The 13,795-nt window shown below is 39.9% G+C and overlaps 1 protein-coding gene across 6 annotated transcripts in view; it reads right to left on the bottom strand.

Moving 5' to 3' along the window:
- PHACTR3 (phosphatase and actin regulator 3) overlaps positions 1 to 13,795 on the bottom strand; it is a 114,905-nt gene that overhangs the window by 53,887 nt on the left and 47,223 nt on the right. For all 6 annotated transcript variants that reach the window (XM_075166632.1, XM_075166629.1, XM_075166628.1 and 3 more), the window contains exon 2: positions 427 to 588. In XM_075166632.1, coding sequence (XP_075022733.1) covers positions 427 to 588 — 162 coding nt within the window. The remainder of the gene's footprint in view (positions 1 to 426; positions 589 to 13,795) is intronic.

Here is a 13,795-nt window from a genome sequence, read left to right as displayed (position 1 = left end):
TGGGCTCCTTCACTGCAGAGACAGCTGCTTTAGGGAAGGCATTTTACATGCTGTGGCTCCCTCCTGTCACTTTTCATAATGTTACTGTGACCTATATAATCTTCACCCCAAATAAAAGGGGTGATGATACTTGGGGCCATAAATGTAGCCTATTTTGAAAAAAGAACAGCCCATGAAAAGCAGTCTGTGTCGAGGCTTGTGCTTCACTCTCGTATTTTGACCTTTTCTTCTAAATGTACTATATTGTGTTATCTAGGAAGTCAGCCTATATGGGCTCTTTCTAGCCTTAAACGTTATTAATCTGTAACATGCTGAAATCTCTGAATTAGGTTTAGATCAGGTCACCATTAACATTTCCTATGTAAGCAAAGTTCGCCCAAGCTAAGCTTTGCTCTGTGCACCATCACTCTCTTGTTCTCATCCTACCTGCAGATGTCTGCTTTAGTTTCTCGTTTTTCTTTTTCCGCCACTTCCACGGTTTGAAGATCCTGCCCAGTGTTGCCAGTTTGCTGTTCCTCCTCACTGGTGGAGTTCGAATCCCTGAGACCAAGTAATCAGAACGCATTGCAGGGGACTGCTCCATCTCATCTGGGAGGGGAAGAGAGGAAAGCCAACTGTTAGACAAAAAGCTTCAGCATAGACTTAAAAAGGAGAGACAAATGGAGGCCCACCAGCTAACAAGCATTCAGTCTAGTCACCGAGGTAAGCAGTGCAAGACTTACAAAGAAAGTCTCTGCGTTGCTGGAGCCAGCAGCCAGGCTGAGGAGCGCCAGCCAGAGAGGCGTTCAACCTCACTGTGCCAGCCCAGTGCTTCCTACCAGCTGCTCTCCTGACTCCGGTCTTGCACAGTACTTGTCTGGATGCCAAATATTTCAGTATCTCCACTGCTGCTTTCCTCATGCCTTAATCGGGGCTATTAGGCCCATAGAGAGGGGGATGTGCTGATTTTGTACACCCTATGCTTTATTCCATCGCTTTCCTACCTTTGTCCATTCCTGGTACTCACCAAGGTAATGGTGTTACTCTCCCTCCCAAGGGCTGCGTGTAACTGCATTACAGCCTTCTGAAACGAGGAGAGCTGAGAGCTCCCAATAGCTTTAATAGGAGCAGTAGAAATTTAACACATCTGTAAATCAGGCCCATGCGGCCTCCAGTTAATCACATAAATGTAATGTTCATTTAGAAAAATTTAGACTTTATGAAAAGCTGAGAGGAAGTGTGAGAAAGCCCAGGTCCCTTCTGAATTCCCAGCTTCCAGTTCTGTTCTCAGGCCACAGGATATTGCTGCCTTTTAAATGAACTCTTTCACATAAGCTAACACAGAACACACTGACTTGTGTGAGCTAATGCAAATCTTTTATATAAGAATAGTCTGTTTGATATGTGCTACGTAAGTTAAAATCCTAGAACTATTGTGCAAATTTATTCCTTGAGGAAGCTAAAGGGAAAATTCTTTCCATTTTGTTCAGCCAAGCCACAGGAGCTCAGAGATAATGCTTCAGCTGGAAAAGCAATTTAGGTATTTTTAATATTTTGTCTTGAAAATACACTGTAAGTTTTGCTTATAGACAAGTTTTGCACGAAACAATACATACTGACTATTCACAGTTGTGTGCTAGCCAGTACCATGAAAGAAAGTAGCACAGTTCCATAAATGGGGTTATTGATGGCTTTACTGAGCTTTGTATTTGAGCACCAATACAGTGATTGTTAAAAGAGAAGCTGCCATCAGTTATCAGACATGTTACAGGAATAAAAACTGAATGACAATTTGTATTTTTTTTCAACCATCAGTTATGATTTAAATGAGCAATGTGGCGCTATGAACATGTGCACATTTCCAAGTAATTTCTCTCTGGAACAACAACATTTATCATAAATTGCTTTATGACTGCCAGATAAAAACTATACAGCATCTTCTAGGCTTTGTTTTACGTTAACAGGGTAAAAATGCTTAAATCACAGCATGGAGGTGGGGATTTCCAAGTAAACAGGAAACAATTTTTGGAAGATTATTAAACACAGCAGGGGAATGAACACATTCCTCCTCTTCCATTTAATTTTGGAAATACTAGTAATAAAGATGAATCATTCAGTGGAGACAAACTAAAAACTTGGCCACGTGAGCCATCAGAGCAGAGAAAAGGCTGTAACAATTCCCGCCCTCCCCCATTGTGCGTGCGCAGTGAATTTCTCTTCCTATGTACTGAATTTAGAGCATCTTTTGTCTCATTCCACAGAGTTTATCTTGGGGTTTAATTTAGAAGAGATTTAAAATGTACATGCAAATATATTTTTGCCTTTGAAAGAATGGTGTCTACCCAAGGTGATATTTATGATTTACAGTTTAGAGGTCACTGTTAAGTTGAGAGCAGAAACTAGCAATGAGCCTAGCACAGAAGGAGGGCAGTAGCCTACAAACCACAGCTGGAGTGCCAAGAGATCATGCTCCTTTCTTAATTGCATATTCAAAAATGAGAAGTATCGCAGAAATAAGCTTTGAAGAAGTAGAGCTGCTCTTGATTACAGAGATGGCAATGAGAATGGAAAATGGCAGAGTAGATCTGCTATTAATTTGCTATTATGATTACTTTAAAGCTGTAATAGAAGCCTCAGAAAATAGCATTTGGCCATTTCTTGTGACATCCCTTGAGTGGGAATGGAAATGTTCACAAAATCAGCTCATCTCAGAAGAGCTGTAGATCAGACTGTAAATCAGACCCTTGTTTCTGGAAGCTACAGAGGAGTAGGACAGCCTTAGCTTAGCCATCCCTGGAGACCAGTGGAGACTGCACTGGTGCTCAAACACTTCCTGCCATCCCAGGAATTTCTCAAGCATGTAAGTGAAGATTAAATAAGAAGCTGATTTCAAGCAGTACCTTGGCAAGTTACTGATCCTACTGTGTTTCATTCAGGATGTAGGTGTCTGCAAAGTGGTTTAGGCATCATCCACATGTTTTGTTTAACATTGGTAGCATGAGATAATTTTACCTTTTTTGCTAGATAGCAGAGGATGTAGACAGAACCAGGAAGTCATTCAAACCCAAACCTGTGTGTCTCTAGCAATGTTTATTATCCCAGATATTCCCCTAAGAAAGAGAATGGGGAGATACTGCAAAGCCACTAAGAATTCCCTAAGTGCCCTGTAGTGATCAGTGCTTCTGTAGTTTCTACCAGCCCTGTCAACTGGGTTTCTTCCATCCCCTTCTGCCCTCTTGGTTGTGGAAATGTAAGGGTTTTATGCCTTAGAATTTGGTTACAGATGAAATACAGATAGAAATCAAATGTCAAAGAAGGAATAGTAGTTAAAACAAATGTTCCAGTGGAGGTTTTCGTGGGCTTTTAAACTTTATTAATGCTTCTCATATAGTACAGACAGTCCTTAAGCAAATGGTTTTATCACCTGGTATATTCTCACCATATGCAGTTTCTACACTGTTCATTTGGAGAGATGGACACAAATAAAAATAGATAGAGACACAGTAAGACAGATGTCCTGAAGTCATAAATAACAAGGAAATGGTCTCACTGGCAATAAGAATCACAAGAAAGCCCTTGGAGCTCTTCATTTCCAGTCAGTTCATTTCTTCTTGGTTGTGGGCTGGCTGCTTCGGAGATAAGAAGTTGATAGCACAAAAAGCAGTTCCCACGTACAGCAATGAATACTGAAGGAGAAGGTGCACCTAAATATCAGCCAGTTCCTGCAGCCAACAAGCTGCCAAGTCTTGCCAACCCTCCAACCACTCTGTGAAATATTCAGCACATTTTTTAATCTGCAGACAATATTTTAATTATGCTAACTGCTCTGTGGAATAATGTGGTTATTTCTCCCAGAGCCTGATAGCCTGGGGCCAGGCCATGCAACTACATAGAGGATGTCTGCAAAATGTAAACAGCCGAGAGCCAAATCGAGACTCTCCATTATCAGCAGGGAGAAATGAGCAACAGCTTAACTAGCTGTGTAATGTAGAAGGATGAGGGGCAGTCGTTACAAAGGGTCAAGCGAGCACAAGCTTAATCCACAGCACAGCAACCTAACCCTACCCAACACAGCGAGGCCAGGTTCTGCTTGGCCATCACTGCTGAGACAGACCAAGTGGTCCCACACTGTCCCACAAGGAGACAATCATCAGCCCTGCAGGGCCAGAGCATTTTGCTCCGATTGAAGCTTGTTGGCTGTTTATATAGAAGCTACTTTCAAATTGCTACTGTACCCTATTAAGGGCAAAGGCTTCTGTGCTGGAGCTCCAGATCCAAAACAAACCCCTCATATATCACATAGTTGTAATCTGCTCTGTGTGTGTCGAAGGCGTGGAAATGAAGGTGGCTGTGCCCCTGCTGATGATGCTGTGCAAGTGCTTCTTACAGTGCTAGCTGGGGTAATTTCTAGAGCTCCCAAGAGTGGTCAAGAGTGTGAATGGTTTGATGTCTTGAGACATCCCAAATCAGATGAGAGGACAGGTTCTGACCTGACAGGTATTGCTCTGCATTACTGCTCCAGGCTGCAGAATAAACCAGGCAACAGAGAAGGAAACAAACCATAATATGCATTACATTTGGCTGCAGGGCCTGACCCTGCAGAAAGTCTGAGCATCTGCAGCTTCTGTTTACATCAACAGCAGTTGTGGTGATCAGTGTTTCTGAAAAATGCTCCATTGCTTTCTTCTTTAAAATATTGTGGTGGCATAAATAGAATACTATTCCTGTTAGTCCTTTCTCTATAGGAATTGTGCATAGATCGTGCAGTTTTTCTGCACATAGAAGCTCTCCCATTTACAAATATCGAGTCCTGACTCTATCCCATCCAGCCTCCCACAGAAGTGGGGTAGGTTTGCTGGGACTACTGTGAAGTTTGAGTCCTGGATGTGTGATGGACGAGTGCCCTATGCCTGCACACAGCCTTCATTTGTACAGCAGATGGTTTTGGTGCTGAGATGATCATGTCTGGGTGATAACAGTGTCATGAAATTGAGCATTGGGTTCAGTCACTTGGGTCTATCCTCTTGGGTTTTTCATGATGAGCCAAAAAAGGCTGTAGCTTGATGCCTGGGTTGCTGATTATTGCAACTGCAGGCTGCACTCTGCAAGCTGATGTATGGCAGTTGGGAACATCAGGAATGCAGAGCCAAGATAACTGACCTTGCCACAGAGAGAGGCTGTAAGAGATTTGGGATGCCCTCTTGTGAAGACGCAAATTGCAGCAAGAAGTTTATGGGATGATGAAGAATGCTGAATTTTAATGTGCTGGGAATTTTGGTAACTTAAATTCATGGCAATGGAAGTTGTGCCTTGCTAAATCCTCTGTGTACACTGTTAGGAGGAGGACCACTGAAAAATCTGCAACCTGCAGGCAGTTTAAAAATAACACAGCAGACAAGAGCTGCAGGCAAATTTGTAAAGCAGGCGTGCTCTGCTTTATGATGAATTGGTTTGTAATGCAGCTCTGCGTGTTCTCCCCTTTGTTGTCATTGCACCTGTCTTTGCAACTCAGAGAGTTAAAAGAGCAAAAAAAGGTTCCCTTTGGTCCACTCCAGAGCATAGAGACAGTGAGTAGAATCAAAATGACCTTTTCAGCTTTTAGGATAGAGGTGCCTTTACCATTACAAACTTTCAGTGCTGCCTAGAATTAGTGTCTACCTCTAAAAAGGATGTTAAGGAGGATGTCACAGGGAGAGCTGAGCTTTTAAAGGGTTCATGTCTACTACTGGTCAGTCCTGAATCCCGCAAGCCAGACGTTTGTGGGGTTAGCCAAGAAACAGCACTTCTCTCTATACAGAGGGTACTTTTTATCTAGTGAGAGAAACCTGCAGGGGAAAGAAGGCAGAAAGGTTGCCTTGGTTTTAGAGTGGGGACTATCCTGAGCTTTAGGAAAGAGAATTAGCAGCAGGAACAAACGCCTTTTTCCTTAGTTTAGCATCCTAAAAGAGGAAGAACTGATCACAATAATTCAATCTGCGGGATAGGGGTAAATTGTTTGTGTCTAGGAACCTTTGAACATTTCTGCTATGTTCCCGAGAAGCAGAATTCAAACTGAAGAGCTTTTTTATTGCACTAGTTAGATGTTTCCTGTGATGGAGCTCTTCCTTGTTCTAAAAATGTTTTCTGTCACCTGCATTTCTGCAGACATGCTCTCTTTCTTGACTCTCTTTGAAAGAAAACTGCAGTGGAATGTTCCAGTTTGAAGTCTCCATTTCAGTTTTTTGAACATATAGTATTTTGATGTTTCCAATTTTGAATGGCTGTTAGAAATTAGAAATTAAAATTAGAAATGAGAAAAAAGCTTTTGATGAACCTGAAATTTATTTATTTTTTGAAGGACTTTGTTTGTATTTGAAGCTGTGAATGTTTCAGTATTATTTTGCATTGGTTTGGAAAAATTTACACAGAATCCTTTGTAAAACAGAAAACCTAGTTCCTAACGGTTTAGTTATTTAGAAAAGGCAAGGTACCTGTAGTATATTATTGGATGTAATCATAAGCTAATTTTGGATGCACAGCTGCTGACATGACATAGATTGTTGCCCTGACACATTATGTTTGTTACACCAGAAAAATATTGAAACAAAGTAGGGAAAATTACAGGATTGAGGTGCAAATTCAGGCACTTATCCAAATTTTTAGGTTTTATATGATCCACGGTGTAGGTAAAAATGGCTTGAATTCTCATCTCTCTGTTCTCAAAATTGTAATCCTTTATGTTCATGATTTCCCACCTTGGATTTCATCTCACCCAATACTTTAATCCTGTAAGGAAGCAGATGGATAGTGGGCCAGGTTCATGCACACAATAACCATGTCATTCATTGAGTTACCTTGGGGGGAAAATCTGGCACAGTAAATTTGTGCAGACTTCAGACTCATGGAGATACATGAAGGCAGGGTGAAAATACTAAGATAAATGGCAGAATGACAAAGGGGAATAGAGTCCTTTATGAGCACCATACCCAAAACAGCTCTAGGTTCAGCTTCCACTCAGTACAGGCTGTTCTTGGTCTGTATCACCTTTCTTTTAGCCAGGTAGTATGAATCCTGATTAGGTTTTTATACTTCCCTGAATGAAAATGCAAGTTACTGTGCTTTTCTTTCTACCCTTCGTGTGGTCTCCAGAGTCTGAGCTTCCATTTTCACTTCATACTCAAATGTTTGCCATGTAATCCTTGTTCTGTATTTTCCGCTGCTCTTTAGTATGTTAAATTTTGATTTAACATTTTTCTTTAATTGAAGGAGGGAAAAAAAACCCAAAACATAATTTGTGGGTGGTAGAAGGGGGCTGTGCTTGCCAAGGAAATTTATTTCCATTCTGTCATGCTGAGCCTCCCTTCAAAGTATTTGGATTTTAAAACGAGCTTTAACTGAAATGAACGGGGAAACAGATTATACTTATCAAAGGAAAGAGAGCAGGGAAGTGGCAACTCCAGCTAAATCTCTTAGATAAAAATATGTTTTATATGCTTGAGGTTTGTGATTTCTTCCAGAAAATGTTCTTTCGGGAAGTTGACATATCACCTAACAGCATTACCGCCATATGAGCCAAGGTGTAAAGAAATTAATCAGGAACCTTTCATGCTTTTGGATCATTGTGTCAAGTCCCAATAGCACTTCCCATGATTTACAATGCACAGTGTGACATTAGCAATTCATTAACAAAATAAGTTTTTCAGTGTTTGCGTAAAGGAACCCACAACAAGCCTTACCTGGATAAGGAAGAACTAAATAACAGTAAGAAAATGAGACTAATGAAGGATTGCTGTATAATCACAATTCAGTTACCCGAGCCTGTACAATATCTTCTTTCGAGAGGCGACGCTTGACATTTGCATGCCTCTCACCCAGTGAGAGCTTGCTCAGGCACCAGACAGAGCAGCATCTCCTGAGATTCACAAAAAATCTATTCAAATAAAATTAAATGAGCACTGCATCTGCAGAGGGCCAAGAGCCAGACTGTGCACCCAGCCTTGTCCACCCTGCATCTGCAAAGGGTTTTGTACCACACAGGCATTACAAATTCCCAGGACCAGGCAGTTTCCCCACGCCTCTTGGAGAGGTGCTGCTTTGCGGAACAAAGGGAGGCCATGCCCAAGAGATACAGGAATGACTTCAATTAGGCTTTCCATACACTTGCAGTAGTAAAGCTGTTGTCTGCACTGCAGGACCACTGTTTCATCACCTGCAGTTGTTTAATTAGCTGTAGCCTTGCTGCAAACCTGTTGAAAGGATGTTTTTTATAGCTTCCTCAGAAAGTCTGCAGACTGAAACACACCCTGTGCCGTCTCCAAGAGGCACCTTCAAATCTATTTCACTCCCTGATAGAAGTTACATTTAGAGGGACATGTAACACCCAGGGAAGTCATCGGTGTAAGAGCACCATGCTTGCTAACAGGGAACTATGCATTGCTTTTTTCTGGGATTCATGCCCCAGAATTTATCTGTTTAGAGTTTCTTCTGTTTATGGGAGTCTATGTCTGTCAGACAAGCAATCAGCTCTCACTTCATATCCATCCAAACTTGTATATTAGAGAAATAACTAAATCCTCATGTCCTATGCGCTTTTACGTCCTTGTAATTTAATGCATCATTTCCTTCTTCCCTCGAACGCACCACAGCTCTCTGTTGGTGCTCTGTTACTGTTCAATGCCACTATTGCAGATAGAAAACATTCTTTCTGCTTTGTGAAATGCAAGAACATCTGCCTTTTTCTTTTTTCCTGTATCACTTCGGCTGCTTTGCACTTTCACTTTCCTTACAGCCATTGGCAACAAATACACATTAGTCAACAGTCTCTGGTGATTGCTCCAGGTCTGCTATACAGAATAGGACAGAGATTTGGAGGAAGAAATACTTAGACAACAAAAATATAACATAAACCAGAACAGCTACAGAGAAAGGTAGATAGAAAACAGCCACAGTGACTGAATTCAACTTTTGTCTAAAGGTTATGCATCCAATTTGGCTCCTTGTTAAACTGTTATAAAGCTGCCAGTGATTTCTACATTTGGCTGGTATGTAAATTCTGATTAAACCCTTCTTAGGAGGTTGTATCACCTGAATGAATGGTCAAATACTTTCTAGAGATGGCTTGGTCTGCTGCACATAATGTTCTGTAAATATGAGACACATGTAGGAAATGCTTTCAGGGGGGCATTGTTTTTAAAGATCCACTTGTCCCACTGTCTACTGGTATTTTCCAAAGAGGCAATTATACTAAATACTCAGCAGTCTTCAAAAGACAAACCCTCTGTTGTCCTCAGCATACTTGAAAAGACACACACACACATGTGCATACACACAGAGCAGAAGGTCAGGCAGTACAAAGTCTCCATGGGCAATGGCACTTCTCACCTGTTAAATCTTGTGTTAAAGTTAGTATTACCTGCTCCTTACCATAGCACTATCTCAAGGCTCAGATAAGGGCTTTAAAGCACTGATCTAACAAAACTGCAACATGCTTAACTGTAGAGATCTGAGTATCTTTAAAAATTAATGAGTTCCTGGGAGGTCCATGCTCTAAAAATTGAGATTCTGCTTCCAAATAGATGGGCTCTGGGTAACAATCTTTAAAGTGCTAATAGAGCGATATGCCTTCTAAAATGAAATTCTTTACTGGTTGAGGGCCAAGAGAAATAATTGCTTATCAAATTTACTGTAGTGATTATCACTGTTTGTCTGAAACAAGATCACAAGCTATTCCTAATGGGAATGGCAGGATGTTCAGGGCAAGGAATGAGCATGGAAATTACTCAAAATACATAAAGCTCTCTCCTCTGCAGCTCTTGGAATGACTCCATTCCAGGTTGTTTTCTTCTTGTATTATAGGAGCTAGGAAAAATAAACTACTGAGTTGTAATCCTTGCCCTGTGTAAGAAATAGAAGAATAGAGAGACAATGTCCCACATGGCAACAACAAAATGAGAATTTGGCAGAACAGCGATGTCTGTCCATTAACTCTCTATGTCACCCAGCAGCCAAGCAGGGAGAACAACTATGAAAGTAACTGCTATTCCTTTTGCTAATGTAATATACTGTCTGTGTCTACATTAGCAAGTAATGCAGCCCATTAGAAGTGGGTCTGTGAGCAGCTGGTGCTGAGGACTCAACATTTGTTAAGTAGTGTGATCTTATGACCCTAACTTGACAGAGAACGAGCTCTTTCCTTACAAAGTGCAAAGGAAACAAGATTCTTCTTTAAAACAAAAATACCAACCAAACTAAACAACCATCCTTCCAAAAATGAACTAAGAACTCCTGTATTTTCTTTCCAGAGGAAGGATAAAGATCATTGTTTCTCTTACTAAATTATGAGATTCAAAAGCCCCTAAACACACATGCAAATTCCTGTGAGTTGTTGGTACTGAAAGTCACTAACTGTCATTAAGACTTTGGCCTTTAAATTTTTGGTAAAGTAAAAATTCCCTTCTATTGTGTTTTAGCTCATATTACAGCTTAGATGAAATGTCCATATACTATACTTGTTTGTTTTATATCCCTATGTCCAGAATGGAATATATCTTCCTTCAGCAAGACATTTTAGCATCAATGAAATTGCTATGCATAAATTAATGAAGAAGATATAATGACAATTTCAAACTTGCTAGAATGATGCTATAGTTGTGACAGAAAAAGCAAATTTACTCTAACGCACAGATGGACGAGTTTCTTTTAGCTTATTCTGTTCTAAGGTTTATAGTGCACTGAATTTAGTGGAGAAAGGCCTTTGCATTTAACCAGAGTTCTACTGATTTCATTAATTGGAATGAGTCTTTATGCAGTTCAGTGCAAGAACTGAGTTTTTTATTAATTTTTGACTTCATAAAACATTCTTTCCACACCAACTAGACAATTGTTGCTAAAAACAAGTCAGAAAATGCATAATAATAATTTCTTGAAATGGTTACATTTGAAAGAAGGGGAAAGATATGCCTTAAATACCATTTTAATATTCATGTTCTTTTCAAGGAGAAACTTTGTGGCCTAGTTAGGTTGTACTGCTTACAACAACTGCAAATCACATAATAAACCTCAACAACATGTTTGCAGATGGTTACTATCTCTAGGAATATTAGGCAATAGTATGTACAAGCGTGATGTTTAATGACTACAGTGCTTACACCTTAAACTGAAATAAACAGAGGAGGAAGGAGGTAGCACACAAACATATTCAAAGCAGGTACAAAGAATGCCATGAGCTAAACTAAAATGTAAATGATAACTACTGAGAAATGGCTTTTTTGATATTTTAAAAGTCTACTAGCAGCATTTGCATTTAAAAGTCTATAGCAGCATTGGTAAAGGTTCCCCACATCTGCCTTTATGTGCCTGGAAGGTTTCCATAAGTGTCACCATGTGGCTAATACGTCAGGCATTGTCCTGCTCACCCTAGACCAGCCTGCAGATGAAACAGGAGAGGCTGTAGCAACTCTGAGTTGCACAAGAATTTCCTACTAAAAAATTTTCCCATGGCTTTGTCAAGGCAACTTAGTGGTCAGAGCCAGCATGGTGGATGTGGAGCAGCTTAAATCTGCCTTGGTATACAAACCCTCTCTGTACCATGTTTCACAGACATACAGAAGTTGCTGATCAAAATCCTGTTCTGCACATTTTGTCTGAACAGGAAAGAGTGCCCCGGTTCTACATTTACAGACTTAATTTATAATGTAATGGTGTTTAAAAAAAAAAAAAAAAATTGATGAGATTCTGCAATATTGAGAAGTGTCTAAGGAGCACATGATTACACTCCTATTCTGCTGGTCAGCGCTTATGCAAAAGAACAAAAAATAACTACCGTTTTCAAAATTAAAAGCATGTCAAGAGCTTCTGTCTCGGTAGAGACAAGTTTTGTTAATTTTACTGGTAACAGGTTTTAAATTCACATGTTTTTTTAAGACTAACAATCCCAGATAGTTCTTTGGTCTCCAGCTCTTGATTTTCATTTGGGTCATGTTTTTGAGAAGGAATCATCTAATGAATGTTTTTCTACCATTTGCCTTTCATTAGCAAGAATATTTGGACTTTTTCCTCTTGTTTCCTTCTCTTTTTTTTTTTTTTTTTTATTTTATTATTTTTTACACAAAATGGATAACCAGACCTGTGACAAAACTATCATTTTAAAACCACCATAGAATATGAACTGAATTTCTATTTCAATGCGTGAGTTTTTTATTAAACAAGTAAATAATAGTCTTGTTCATTTCAACCATATCCTGGGCCTGTTTTCATAAGTCTCACAAAGCCCAAATAGCATGGAAGGAAAAACAGCATGAAATATTTTTACCCTGTCTGACCTAAATTTATGTATTTTTTAGTTCTTCCAAGAGAAAGAGAAGTGGAATAACTACTCCCTCTTCTCAGCTTCTTTTCAACTTTCATATTTTAACTGTGTTCTCAGCTGCTTGCATGAGTCATGGAGAGCTGGAAACAAGACCCCCCCCACAATATTATAATAACTGCTTCCTCATGAGGAGGCCTGTGTGTGTTTTGGGGCATACCACTAAAAAGCCACAAAAATCTCCTGGAAGCTTCTTTGTGCCAGAAACCTACATGGGAGCTAACAGAAGAAGTATCTTAGCTGCAAAAACTGATTACTTATAAGTGTAATGAAAACTGAGATATTTTAAGATTTCTGTATCACTCTGTCTTGAAATTTATGCTATTGTTCTTTGACATTTGCAGAGATGTCAGACTGCTGTTGACTTTGTAGATTGTCTTGTGTAATGATGGTATTGAATTTCACTGGTCTAGGCATAATTTGGATTTGATCCTGTGATGTTCCAAGAAACTATAAAATCCATGGGCTTTCATGAGAACTGGAAGTGTGTTCAGTACTTGCCAGGCTGATCCGTGCTATTCCAAGCTAACATGTTCATCATTGCCTGCTCCTTCCTGTACAGTGTAAGATATGTCCAAATCTCTGTTTGAAGCTACCTATAATACTGTATTTAGAAACAACAGGGGACGCTCATGGCAGAAAAACATTCTTCATTCTGAAATCCCATAACTTTGTTTAGAATAAGCCAGATCCCTCATACTTTGGCTCATGTCTAGACTGAGCAGAGCATATCAAACCAGGTCAAGGATCTTGTGCAGTAAGAGACGAAAAAGAAAGAAAGGTCAACTTACTCAAGCATAAGCCAAATTCATTGGCAGGTCAAATGGATTCATACAGCAAATGTAACAGTAAAAAAATGTTGTGAAACACATTAACAAAGGATATTGGTATCAAATGTGCCTGTCAGCTCTATTGCATTTATAGGCATGTATTATTATGCCTTATACTGCCCTGTTTCAGTCACGTTAGCTTGAGCTTCTCTGCCTCTAACATAGAGCTTCGGTCCTAAATTCCTGAACATAAGGTCAGACAAGGAGTTTGTCACACTGAAATGACATGTCCCCATCAGAGACTATTCCCTTTCTCACTGGGCTACCCTTCCTCTTCTCTATACACATTCTGCTTTTACACCCAGCTCTGGTTTTTGCTATCGTTTCACCATTTGTACTACTTATCCTGCAGGCAGCCTTCTCTTCCTGCTCAGGACAGTTTACTGATCCTCTGGACAATAACAGTCTGTCTTTAATCAAGACTGTGCAGGAAAAGCCTTTCTTCTTAGAGAAAGCTTTTAGACGTTACAAGTATTCAGGATTGGTTTACCACATTGGGTAATGAAGCAGAGCTAAAAATACCATATGTTCCTTTGACATTGCCCATTCATTAAAATAAATGACTGAAATTTCTGTGACTGCAGAACAAAACATGGTTTATGTTTTTGCTTTTAAGTGAAGCTGTGTATAAAGCTCTTTGCCA

The sequence above is a fragment of the Calonectris borealis genome, chromosome 17 (genome assembly GCF_964195595.1).
Source record: "Calonectris borealis chromosome 17, bCalBor7.hap1.2, whole genome shotgun sequence".
In the NCBI taxonomy this organism is placed as follows: Eukaryota; Metazoa; Chordata; class Aves; order Procellariiformes; family Procellariidae; genus Calonectris; species Calonectris borealis.
Note: the sequence above shows the minus strand (reverse complement) of the source record. Positions and strands in the feature narration are given on the sequence as shown.